Source organism: Notechis scutatus, chromosome 1 (assembly GCF_049901735.1).
Source record: "Notechis scutatus isolate UNSWTSFEM ecotype Mainland chromosome 1, rNotScu1.2, whole genome shotgun sequence".
Classification (NCBI taxonomy): Eukaryota; Metazoa; Chordata; class Lepidosauria; order Squamata; family Elapidae; genus Notechis; species Notechis scutatus.
The window spans coordinates 329009324-329023111 of record NC_142009.1 but is presented as its reverse complement, the minus strand read 5'-3'; the positions used below and the strand labels follow the sequence as shown (position 1 = coordinate 329023111).

General features: G+C 42.1%; 1 protein-coding gene across 1 annotated transcript in view; it reads left to right on the top strand.

Annotated features, from left to right (window-relative positions):
• Positions 1-13788, top strand: part of NCAN (neurocan) — a 162895-nt gene that overhangs the window by 83196 nt on the left and 65911 nt on the right. Inside the window, exon 6 of the mRNA XM_087952674.1 lies at positions 9507-9800. Within this exon, the coding sequence (XP_087808800.1) occupies positions 9507-9800 (294 nt within the window). The remainder of the gene's footprint in view (positions 1-9506; positions 9801-13788) is intronic.

Sequence of the window (13788 nt, the reverse complement as noted above, 5' to 3'; positions counted from 1 at the left end):
GCCTTTCTTGCCCCGGTTGTTAAGTGAATCACTGCATTTGTGAAGTTAGCAACAGGGTTGTTAAGTGCATCTGGCTTCTCCGTTTCCAGAAGCAGATATTTCTCTCTCTGGGCACAATGAGACTATATCTGCTGAACAAAACTCCGCACTGGCAACAGGAAGGGCATCCGGCCAGTAAACACTCTGCTAGCTCCATTCAGTTGCCCAGACTCCACCCCACAAGGGATTATGGGGTTGTTAAAAGATGATGATGAAGTAAGACCGTTAAGTGAGTTTTGCCCCATTTTCTTGCCACGGTTATTAAGTGAATCACTGCAGTTAGTAATAAGGTTGTTAAGTGAATCTGGCTTCTCCCTCAACTTTGCTTGTCAGAAGGTCGCAAAAGGGGATCACATGACCCCGGGACATTGAAACCATCATAAATAGGAGCCAGCTGTCAAGCTTCTGAATGTAGATAATGTGACTGTGGGAATGCCGCAAGGGTTGTAAGTATGAAAAACAGTTGCAAATCCCTTTTTCAGTAACTTTGAACAACCGGAAAGCTCTAAAATGGTCCATTTTCAAGTTCAGAACTTTTCTGGCGTGTCTGGAATGGTATTAGACCAATTCCAGCACAACTGGAATCAGCAGAGGTACAGCCACAATTGAGTCCAAAATTCCTGTTGTTAATTGAGACATTTGTGAAATGAATTTTGCCCCATTTTACAACCTTTCTTCACACAGTTTTTAAGTGAATCCCTGCAGTTCGGTGGTGGGATTCAAATTTTTTTTACTACCGGTTCTATGGGCGTGTCTTGATGGGTGTGGCAGGGAAAGGATACTGCAAAATCCCCATTCCCTCCCCACCCCACTAACCTGCTTTCCAGCTCCGTTCTCCTGTGCAGGGCAACCAAAGAAGACCCAGCCAATCAGCTGGGATTCGGGAGGCGGAGAATAGATGGGGTGGGCGGGGCCAGTCAGAGGTGGCATTTGCCAGTTCTCCAAACTACTCAAAATTTCCACTACTGGTTCTCCAGAACTGGTCAGAACCTGCTGAATACCCACCTCTGCTGCAGTTGATAAGCTAGTAACAAGTTAGTTAGATAAGTTAGTTGTTCAGTGAAACCGACTTTGCTTGTCAGAAGATCACAGGACACTGCAACCATCATAAATCAGTTACTAAGTATCTGAATGTTGATCGTGTGATTCCAGGGACACTGCATCATTCGTAAGTGTGAAAAGTGATCATGAGTCACTTTTTTCAGTGCCATCGTAAATTTGAACGGTCATTAAATGAATGGAGAACTAGCCGTACTCTTTGGAGAACAACCAGAAGGCTCAGAATGGTTCATTTATACGTTCAGGACTTTTCTGGCACGGTTGGAACAGTATCAGTTCACCTCCAGCACAATTGAAACCCGTATTTTAAATTCTCAATCATTCTTTTGACTGTGAAATGGGGCATTTCAAGCTTGAAATATTTTGAGTTTGGAATGTCTTCCGGATCTCTGACTTTGTATCCCCCAAACTCCAAAGGATGGAATTTAGGCAGAAAATGCATAAAACATGCAAAGCTAATTCCCCAGGTAAGGAGGCCACAGGCTGTCTGCTAAAAGGTAGGTAAGGCAGAGATTAAAAAGTGAGCGGAGCTAGGAGGAGAAAAAAAACAAACACCCAGTGAATTAACTGAGTTTCATTTCCATTAAATTCATTAAATATTGTTGATTTAATTATTAGGGTTGTGGAGTATTTGGGCTTCCATCCAAAAGGCACGCGTTGAAGATTTCGGGGATGCAAATGTAGCACCTGCCTACAGCTTTTAAAACCCAGTTGCCTCTTTTGGTTTCTCTCTTTAGCCCTACAGTTAGTCCTCAAATTATGAGCATAATGGAGCCCGCCCATCATGCCCGTCATGATGGTCATAAATCAAGTCACCTGGGTGACTGCTCCAATTTTATGACCTTTTTGTGGCGGTTGTTAAGTGAATGCTGCGGTCATTAAGCAAGCCAATGTTTTTTTTTGCTGAAAAGCAGAAGTTGATGCTGGTTTTTGGTTTTTGGTCACACGTGATTGTGGGATGCTGTCAACGGCCATCAATGTGGGCTGTTTGCTGAACACCCAACATCCAGTTATGTGACTGTGGAGATGGTGGCCCTTAGACCTTCAGAACTGGCTTGTAGCTATCCCCAGGGAGGTCCGTCATAACCGGTCGTAAATTGAGGATGACTAGTCCTATTGGAATTTGCACGTTCTAAGCCAGGGGTGTCAAACTCAATTTCATTGAGGGCCGCATCAGGGATGTGTTTGACCTGGGGGCTGGGGTAGGCGTGGCCAGCATGACATCACTCGTGTCATGGGGGCGCCTGTTGTGGCCTGAGAGCTCTGCCAGCAAAAACAGGCTCCCGAGCTCTGTTTTCGGCTGCAACAGCCTCCTGCAACCCTCTGCCGGTGAAAATGGAGTTCAGGAGGGACATGGGGTGGGATTCAAATTTTTTAACAACCAGTTCTGTGGGCATGGTTTGGTGGTCATGTGACTGGCTGGGTGTGGCCAACTCAACATCTCTCACATCGAGGCATGCATCTTTTCGTTTGGCTTCTCATTACTGTGGGAATGCTGCAACAGTCGTAAGTGTGAAAAATGGTCATGTCACTTTTTTCAGTGCCATTGTAACTTTGAATGGTCACTCCACACAAGCAAAGTACCAGCAAAGGAGGGGAAAAAAACTCCAGAGAGGTTCCTGAGACAGGAAGTATAGTCCTGCCAAGAATGTAACAAGGGTTAACGGAGAGGCAGTTTCTGTAAGCAACACCAGAATGTTTCCTTCCTGCCTTCCTTACAGGATTAGGCCAGTAATTTCTTCTTACAACCGGTTCTCCGAACTGCTTAGAATGTTAACGACCGGTTCTAGCGAATAGATGCAAATCCTACCCCTGGGAGGAACGCATGCAGGTTAGAGCTCCGTTTTCACTGGCAGAAGCACTGTGGACCGATCCTTTGTTTTTTCCAAGGTGGCCCTGCAGGCCAGATCTAAACACCCCGAGGGCCACATCTGGCCCCCGGGCCTTCAGTTTGACACCTTTGTTCTAAGCTAAAACACAGAGCAAAATAAACCTCAAATATTTTTCACGGAAATGACTTGGTGCTGTTTTTCCAAAACTGGAAAGGGGTTTTATCATACATTTGCTCCCTGTTTATTAATCTGCCTCTAAACACCGCTTTCTAGCAACTCTAGTAGGACAGGCTATTGAGGCTTCTTGGAGACCTTTTATCGGTCATTCTGGGAAGCATTGAAATGGACTTCAAGGACCTATTTGGAGCAGATGGCTGTTGATTGAATGATACCTGCCAGAAGGAAATGAAATGCCACTCTGTTAGAGGCTCCTTGGAAACTCTTGTCACTGATTGTTAGAAAAGAGCTGAAGCTGGCTTGATCTTGGATAACTCAACTGAACATCACTTGTGTTGCAAAATGGAGTTTCTTCTGTCCCAGTCCTGCGTAAACCCAAAAGGTGTTGGCTTAAGCAAGTTGCTGAATCCATTCTTCACATAACTTGTGTACATCCCTTGTCTGTGTTTTCAGAGGAACATAAACAAATGAGAAATCCCCGATCCTTGGGAAATTAAAGTTAATTAAAACATAGAAGGGGACATAGGATGAGGTTCCATTCAGAACTGGGTTTGATGTTGGTCTCAAGCAAGTATTTGGCTTCCCGCAGGGTACCTATCCTGGCTAGCTTAATATAAAGCTCTGTCTGACCATTTTTACAGAGATTTGAATGTTGCTTCAGCAATAGAAATAAATCTAAGATGGACTAGACTTGTGGTTTGGCTAAAGAGCAATGAATAGGGAAGGAGAATTGGATAAAGATGAAAGAGAGAAGCTGAACAGAAGGTGGCATATAGAGAGGGAAGAAAAGAGACCAGAAAGAGAAAGAATAGCAGGAAGCAGATGATGGAGAACAGAGAATGAGGGGAAAAGAGAGGAGGATGAAGAAGAAAGACAAGGAAGATGGAGAGAGAGAAGCAGACATAGAAGATGCCGGTGAGAAAAGGAGGAAGGCAGAGAGGACATGAAGAAGGGGAAAAGAGGAGGAAAAAGAGAATGACTTTAGGATGAAATGGGAAGATGTTGATGGGGAAAACGAAGAGGCAGCTTGAGAACTAAACCTGTGAGTTTTAAAACTAAAAACACACACAAAAAAACCAACATCCTTGGAATAGAATGGAATGGAATGGAATAGAATTGTTTATTGGCCAAGTGTGTTTGGACACACAAGGAATTTGTCTTGGTGCAAATGCTCTCAGTGTACATAAAAGAAAAGATACATTCGTCAAGAATCATAAAGTACAACACTTAATGATAGTCATAGGGTACAATAAGCAATCAAATCATACTAGGAAACAGTCAATAAAAATGGTAAGGATACAAGCAACAAAGTTACAATCATACAGTCATAAGCGGAAGGGGATGGGTGATAAGGAGTGATGAGAAGATTAACAGTACTAGTAGTGCAGACTTTGTAATAGTTGAACAGTGTTGAGGGAATTATTTGTTTAGCAGAGTGATGGCGTTCGGGGAAAAACTCTCCTTGTGTCTAGTTGTTCTGGTGTGCAGTGTTCTATAGCGTTGTTTTGAGGGTAGGAGTTGAAACAGTTTATGTCTGGGATGTGAGGGGTCTGTAAATATTTGCATAGCCCTCTTTTTGACTCATGCAGTATACAGGTCCTTGATTGAAGGCAGGTTGGTAGTAATTGGTAGTTGGTAGAATCAAAACTTTAAAAAAAACCACGAATAAGGTCTGGAAATAAATGAAGTTGAAACTACAGAATCATCAGGTGCTTTTTCATGTAACCCTAGATTTAAATGTTGATTCTTGTACGTGACACCAAAACTTCAAATCCTGAAAAACATGCTCCAGGGGAATGAAATCAGCAAACAAAAGCTGTTCATGAAATATAATGATAACAGTGTTCAGGAACACATTTAAATTGAAAAGCTGTAAAAAAAAAAAAACTTCAAACCCGGAGCAAGATGTCCTTAATCCACTTCTCTGGCAATTATCATTTGTTCTCCCTAATTAAATGCAACATTAGTGGATTGATTTGCCATTGAAACCCATGAAAGGTTGCCAAGAGCCTTTTTTATTTACCACCGATCAATCATGTTTTCAAACCTGAAATTGGATCTTCTCGCTATTGTTCGGGCTCCCAAGATGCCAGCAGGCAAAATTTACAATCCCAAAAATGTCTGTGGCGGGCTGATAAATGTTGCTTGAGCGTTGTTTGGAAACAGGTGACAGTGACATGCAGACCCACACACGTTGACCAAAAGCGAATCCTGAAGGACTGTTGCATCGACCTCTCTGTTTCTTCCATCCAAAGGAACTGACGCGGCCATTTTGGGGGGGAAAATGTTCCTCATGAAATGAAAGAGGCCATCAAAACTGTTGTTTTGTCTCCCGAGAGCCTTGAGGGAAAAATCGGAAAGGCTTTGATAAATCGGCCTGCTGCTTAGCTACCTTTCTCTCGTTTATGTCTGGAGAGAAGAGGGCTGGGCAACTTATCTTCACTGAGCTTTGTTCCTTAAGTAATGAAGTTTTCCCCCCCCCAAATGCCTCTTTGAAACTGAATAACAAACCAAAAGTAAAGGCAGATTTAACCTAAACAACCAGAGGCAAGGGAATCTCATTGAAAACAGCCTCACCCTTTCCAATAAAAGTACTTTTTTCTGCCGGCAGCAAGTTGAGCTTCCTTTACAGATAGTCCTGGACTTAGGACCACAATTGAACCCAAAATTTCAATTGCTAAGCAATTGAAGTTGTTAAAGGGAGTAGAATAGGAATAGAATTATTTATTGGCCAAGTGTGATTGGACACACAAGGAACTTGTCTTGGTGCAAATGCTCTCAGTGTACATAAAAGAAAAGATACATTTGTCAAAAGTCAAAAATCATCAGGTACAACACTTAATAATAGTCATAGGGTACAATAAGCAATCAAATCATACTAAGAAACAGTCAACAAAAAAAGTAAGGATACAAGCGACAAAGTTAGTCATACAGTCACAAGTGGGAGGGTATGGGTCATAAGGAGTGATAAGAAGATTAATAGTAATAGTAGTGCAGACTTTGTAAATAGTTGGACAGCATTGAGGGAATTATTTGTTTAGCAGAGTGATGGCATTTGGGGAAAAACTGTTCTTGTGTCTAGTTGTTCTGGTGTGCAGTGCTCTATAGCGTCTTTTTGAGGGTAGGAGTTGAAACAGTTTATGTCCGGGATGTGAGGAGGTCTGTAGATATTTTCACAGCCCTCTTTTTGACTCGTGCAGTATACAGGTCCTCGATGGAAGGCAGGTTGGTAGTAATTGTTTTTCCTGCAGTCCCAATTGTCCTCTGAATTGTGTCCCATTTTATGACAGTTGCCACAGTTGCTAAGTGAATCGCTGAAGCTAAGTGAATCATTCGGTCGTTAATGCGGCTTTGCTTGTTGGAAGCTGGCTGAGAAGGTTACAGATGGTGATTATACAAGCCTGGGACAGTCACATACCCAAATTTTGATCACGTGACCATGGGGGAATGGTGCAATGGCCATAAGTGTAAAAATCGATCATAAGCCAATTTTTTCAGTGACGTTATAACTTTGAGTGGTTGCTAAACAAATGTAAGTCAAGGACTATCTATTGAATAAATCCATTTTTCATACAATATGCTGGACCATAAGTCAAGCAACCACCCCTGATTTTAGACATCTAATATGGAAAAGGCTAGGTGTTTCTAAAACCATGTGTGAATTTACGAGTAATCCTCGACTTACAACCGTTCATTTAGTGACCGTTTGAAGTTACAATGGCACTGAAAAATATGACTTAGGACTGTTTTCCACACTTACGACCGTTGCAGCATCCCTATGGCCATACAATCAAAATGTGGATGCTTTGCGACTTGCTGCATATTTATGATGGTTGCAGTGACCCCCTTTTGTGACCTTTTATTTTTATTTTTTATTTATTTATTTTTATTTGTCAATCACTTACAAGATAATAGGTATAAGTATATACATAGTTATGAATATATGAAATGGGTACATATAAGAAAAATAAAAGAATCAATAGGACAGGGACGGTAGGCATGTTGGTGCACTTATGCACACACCCTACAGATCTCTTAGGAAAGGGGTGAGGTCAATAGTAGACAGTCTAAGGTTAAAGTTTTTGGGGTTTGGGGAAGAAACCACAGAGTCAGGTAGAGTATTCCAGACATTGACCACTCTGTTGCTGAAGTCGTATTTCCTGCAATCAAGTTTGTTGCGGTTAACCTTGAGTTTGTATCTATCGTGTGCTCTTGTGTTGTTATGGTTGAAGCTGAAGTATTCATCGACAGGTAAGTCATTGCAATGTATGATTTTATATACCATACTTAGATCAGACTGAAGACGGCGTAATTCAAGGTTTTCTAGGTCTAGAATTTCAAGTCTGGTGGCATAAGGTATTCTACAACAAGTAGAGGAGTGGAGAACTCTTCTTGTGAAATATTTCTGGGCTTTCTCAACTGTGCTAATATCAGATACGTAATGTGGATTCCAGACTGATGAGCTGTATTCGAGTATTGGTCTAGCAAATGTTTTGTATGCTCTAGTTAGTAGTGTGTGATATTACCAGAGAAAAAGCTATGTAGGATTAGGTTAATGACTCTTAATGCCTTTTTGGCTATGTAGTTACAGTGGGCTCTAGCAATTAGATCATTAGAGATGAGTCCTTTACAGAGCTTGGATCATCAACAAGGTCTTGATTATTCAGCTTGTATTTTATTTTCTGATTTTTTTTTGCCAATATGTAAGACAGAGTATTTATTTGTTGAGATTTGAAGTTGCCATTTCTTTGACCATTCTGATACATAGTCAAGATCTTTTTGAAGGGTAGCACTATTGTCTGCGGCATTGAACAGCTTTACATCATCAGCGAAGAGAACACAATTGCTCTTAATATGATCACAGAGGTTATTTATGTAGAGTATGAAGAGAGTTGGTCCTAGAACACTGCCCTGGGGGACACCACTATTGACAGGTACAGAATTTGATAGGACACTCCCAATTTTGACCATTTGTTGTCTGTTTGACAGGAATGCTTCTATCCAGGTATGCAGTTGTCCAGAGATACCATAAGATTTTAGTTTTAGGAGTAGTTTGTCGTGTACCACTGAATCAAAGGCTTTACCGAAGTCTATGTAGATTGCTTCTATTGTTTTGCCCTGATCGAGTTGTGTAGTCCATATGTTTTTGCAGTGTAAGAGTTGCAGATTACAGGATAGTTTTTTCCTGAAACCAAATTGTTTATTGGAGAGTAGGTTGTTTGTCTCTAAGTGGAGGATAATGGATTGGTTAATAATTGATTCCATGACTTTACAGGTGACGCAGCATAAGGAGATTGGTCTGTAATTTTCAATTAGGCTGGGGTGCCCCTTTTTGAAGATGGGGATGACCGTGGCTTTGTGACCATAGGTTAGGCAAGGAGCTGGTCCTGAAAGATTTTTCAAAGATTATGCTTAGAGGTTCTGCTATGGCAGTGGATAGCTTTTTTAAGAAGTAGGCACATATTCCATCCGGTCCAATAGATAGAGATGGTTTTAGATTACATAGTGCTTTTTCAACATTGTCTTCTGTAAAATCGATATGTATTAGATCATTGTAGTTTTCTGTGGTTCGGCTAGGAAATACTGGGCATGATCCATTGCTGTTTACAAATACTGAGCCGAAGAATGTGTTAAAGATGTTGGCTTTAATGGTGTCGTCGTTGCAGTCTTTACCATCAGGTCCTATCAGGGGTGGGATGGACCTTGAGTCTTTTAGTTTGTTGTTTAGAAAATTGTAAAAAAGCGCGGGTGGAATTGGTGCGTAGAAGGTTTTCCTCTTGTTTAATGCGATAATTGGTGCATTCAGTCTTTATCTAGTGGCATAAATTTTTGTATCGGCTTTTGAAATTGGCAACGTGACCAGATTTGTTTTTCCACCAGAGTGATCTCTTTTTGGATTGAAGCAAAGTCCATGGGGAAGCCAGATTCACTTAACAACCATGTTACTAACTTAACTCCTGCAGTGATTCACTTAACAACCGTGGCAAGAAAATGGGGCAAAACTCACTTAACTGTCTTGCTTCATCATCATCTTTTAACGACCCCCTAATCCCTTGCAGGGCGCAGTCTGGGCAACTGAATGGAGCTGAGTATTTTACTGGCCAGATGCCCTTCCTGTTGCCAGTGCGGAGTTTTGTTCAGCAGATATATTCTCATTGTGCCCAGAGAGAGAAATATCTGCTTCTACCTAGGATCGAACTCACAGCCTCCTGATTTTGAGGCGAGAGCTCCACCTCTAGGCCATTGCCACCACTCCTAACAACTGTCTTGCTTAACAACATGAATGTTGGGCTCTACTGTGGTTGTAAGTCGAGGATTGCCTGTATACCAGTGGAAAACCGGAGGTGTAATAATGTCCTGTGTGGGTCCAACCTAATGAAGTTCTTCCCGCCATTTCAGGAAAAGTGTTTTATGCAACCAGCCCGGGCCGGCTGACATTTCAAATGGCCCAGAAGCATTGCCTGAGTCGAGGGGCTCAGCTAGCAACCACCGGGCAGTTATACCTCGCCTGGCAGGAAGGTCTGGACCAGTGTGACCCAGGGTGGCTGGCTGATGGAAGTGTGCGCTATCCAATCCGAACCCCACGGAAGAAATGTGGAGGAGATGAACCTGGTGTAAGGACAACCTACCAATTCTCAAACCGGACTGGCTTCCCGGATCCGGCATCCAAATTTGATGCTTACTGCTACAAAGGTTTGTAGGATTTGTTTCTTTTTTTTAAAAAAAATTACATCTCAATTTTTGTTGCTTCTGCTTGATTTGGATTCTGCTTGCTTGAAATGTCCTGGGCATGATGCAGTCTCCTTTTAAAAAAGATTTTAAAAGCACAGAGGGACTGCCAAGATTTTATAGATGCTTCCAGAATATATTATCTATCTATATCATCTCTCTCTCTCTCTCTCTTTCTCTCTCTCTTCCTCCCTCCCTCCCTCTTATCTATCTATCTATCTATCTATCTATCTATCTATCTATCTATCTATCTATCTATCTATCTATCTATCTAATCTATCTATCATCTCTCGTCTCTTTCCCCCTATATATATATATATATATATATATATATATATATATATATATATATGTATGTATGTATGTATGTATGTATATGTATATGTATATGTATATGTATCTATCTATCTATCTATCTATCTATCTATCTATCTATCTATCTATCTATCTATCTATCTATCTATATCTATATATATATATATCTATATCTATCTATCATCTCTTATATCTCTATATATATATATATATATAGTATTTAGGTTTCTTCGGGTATTTTCCCACTCTTAATATTTGTGCTTTTATTATAGCGACGTTTTGGCAGAACCTCATCTGCAGGCAGAGAATCTCTTTCCTGAACCACAGACCCCACTTAAATGCAAAGATTCTAGTTCACACGTTTCTGAATAAAGGGTGAATGCAATCCAGATCCATGAGGTCAGTGTAGGCTAAGAGATTTCTCCAGTCTGAAGGCAGAAATTGTTTTCAGCTACCCCCTATTATTCACAACCGTGAACTAGGAACTTTTCATGTAAGAAGCCGGTTTTCACCCTGAGTAATGGTTGCAATTATTTTCTCAGCAAAAGCCAGCTTAAATGGCCTCTCTCCCTGGTCTCTGTGTCTGCATTGCAAAAAGGCACAATTGGCCTATCGGTGCCTGGACTTTCAAGTCTCTGGGAAAAAGAGCATTGTTAATGTGAGCAATTCTCTGTCAGCATCTCCCAAAAGCATCCCTATTATTGATGGATTGATTTAATTTATACCCTGCTTTCCAGCTTGGCAAAACCATCAAAGTTGCAGTGACACAAATAGAAGCGAAGACACAGCTCACAAAGTAGAAAAGAATGATCTAATGCCAGTCAGTGTTTCTCGGCCCAGCCTACCTCTGAAGTTTCTTTTTTTATGGATATATAATTGGAAGGCAGAATCCTACAGAGCTACATAGACCTGCTGGGGGAAAGAGTGATGTAAATCCAATTAATCAAACAATAAATCAAGAAAAGTAGAAGATGAAACTCAAAACCTTCTTTAAGAATCAGACCTGGTCCAAAAGCTGTCCAAATGATATGGATTTGACTTTTTCAAATGCAATAAAAACAGGCAACAGTTTAGAAGTTTAGAAACAATTCAGGGTGAAGCTTTCTCCTGCTTGCTGACAATCAGAGCTTGTTAAAATAGAATAGAATAGAATTCTTTATTGGCCAAGTGTGATTGGACGCACAAGGAATTTGTCTTCAGTGCATAAGCTCTCAGTGTACATAAAAATACGTGCATTATGAAACATTACAACACTTAGTGATAGTGATAATCAAAGAATACTAAATAAGCAATCCAAATCAAACTAGGAAACTAAATAAAATAATATAAATTGTAAAGATACAAGCAACAAGGTTATAATCACAAGTAGAAGGAGATAGGTAATAGGAAGGATGAGAATAATAACAGTAATACATTCTTAGTAAATAATTTGACAGTGTTGTGGGAATTAGTTGTTTAAGCAGAGTGATGGCATGTGGGAGAAAACTGTCCTTGTGTCTAGTTGTTCTGGTGTGCAACGCTCTATAACGTTGTTGAAACTATTTATATCCAGTGTTTCTAGTTTCAATCTTAATGTCTGGAGAGGTTGCTAAGGTACTTAGGCTTTAAAATTAGTTAGCACTTTGAAGAGGGAAGCCAATATATTGAATTGTATTTGGAAAATAAGTGGCAACCAATCTAAATGTCTATCTCAGTCATCCAGGTCATGGTTGTCTCAAAGGTGCTTTTTCAAAACACAAATGGACTCCATAACAAGTAAAGAAGAGAACAATAAACGAAGCAAAGTTACCATTCCATACATTGCAGGAATATCCAAAAAAAGCTCAGGAGGATTTTCAACCAACACAGAATACATGCAAACTTCAAACCCAAGAATACACTAAGGCAGAAGCTTGTCCAACCCCAAGGATATCCCAAAGGTGCTTTTTCAGGAGGCAACTGGACTCTCTTGTTTTTTCTTTTGAAGATGTTTCGCTTCTCATCCAAGGAGCTTCTTCAGCTCTGACAGGATAGTGGGGAATGGAAAGATTTATATTCCTTGTAGACAGCTGGTAACCGGCATGCTTTTAAAAGGTACTTGAAGCACTTGCAGGTTTATCTGTGTCCTTAGAGTCACCTGAGTAGGGCTGTGGTCTGCCATCTTTCCTGGATGACTGAGAATCTCTACAAGACTTTTTAACCCCAAGGATAAAACACCCAGGTACAAACTGAGCAGTGTGATATATGCAGTACAACGCAGTGAGACTTGCGCAGATCTGCACGTTGGAGAAACAAGGCAACCGCTTCACACACATAGGATGGCACAACATAGGAAAACAAGGCCATCGGTGAGTGAGTCAGGTCTGATTTTTGCTGGGGTTGTTAAGCAAATCACTGAAATCGTTAAGTGAATCATGACATCATTAAACCAATCCAGCTTCCCCCATTGACTTTGCCTTGTCAGAAGCTGACTGGGAAGGTGGCCGATGTTGATCATGCATCCCTGGGAGACTGCAACCATAATAAATACACTAGTCCTCGACTTACAAACAGTTCATCTAGTGACCGTTCAAAGTTACCACTGCATGGAAAAAGTGAGTTAGGACTGGTTATCCCACTTACGACCTTGGCAGCATCCCCAGGGTCGCGTGATCAAAATTCAGATGCTTGGCAACCGGTTTGCATTTATTACCGTTGCTGTGTCCCCAAGGTCATGGGATCCCAGGGGTGGGATTCTACCTGTTTGGACCGGTTCTATAGAACCAGTTGTTAGGATGCTGCGCCGTTCGGGAGACCGGCAAATTGTACGCCTGGCTCCCCGCCCGCCCCTCCCAGTCAGCCCTTATCGCGCATGCGCGTCATCCCGTGCAGGCCCAACATCGCTGATTGAGTTCTCCCCCTCCCAGTCACTCCTTAAGGCAGGGGTGTCCAACCGTGGCAACTTTAAGACTTGTGGACTTCAACTCCCAGAATTCCTCAGCCAGCAAAGCTGGCTGAGGAATTCTGGGAGTTGAAGTCCACAAGTCTTAAAGTTGCCAAGGTTGGACACCCCTGCCTTAAGGTATTTCTTTTTTTCCCCTCCTGATGATCATCTGTTCTGACAATCAGCTGTGCCAGGATCCCCCTCACTGTCTTACTGCTTCGCCCAGGAAGCTTCCCTGAGGCCTAGGAGGCAAAGCGGGGCTTGCAGGTGGTGGGGAAGCTGCCCCCAGCGCTCCATTTTTTGCTTTCCTGGGCCTCAGGGAAGCCTTCTAGGAGCAAAACGCCCCCGGATGCTCCCTGAGGCCCAGGAGGCTCAAAACTGGAGCACAGGGGGGAGCTGCGCCCCTCAGGCTCCATTTTTTTCCTTCCTAGGCCCCAGGGAAGCCTTCTAGGAGCAAAAATGCCTCCCCAGGACACTCCCTGAGGCCCAGGAGGCAAACCCCCGAGGAGGGTTTGCTGCAAAAAAAAGAGAGAGCCACGTCCACCCAGTCACATGGCCACGCCCACCGAGCCACGCCTACCGAGCCACGCCCACAGAACCGGTTATTTAAAAATTTGAATCCCCCTCCCCCACGGGATCCCCTTTGCGACCTCCTGACAAGTGAAGCCAATGGGAAGCCAGATTCACTTAACAACGGAATTAGTAACTTATCAGCTGCCGTGATTCACTGAAGAA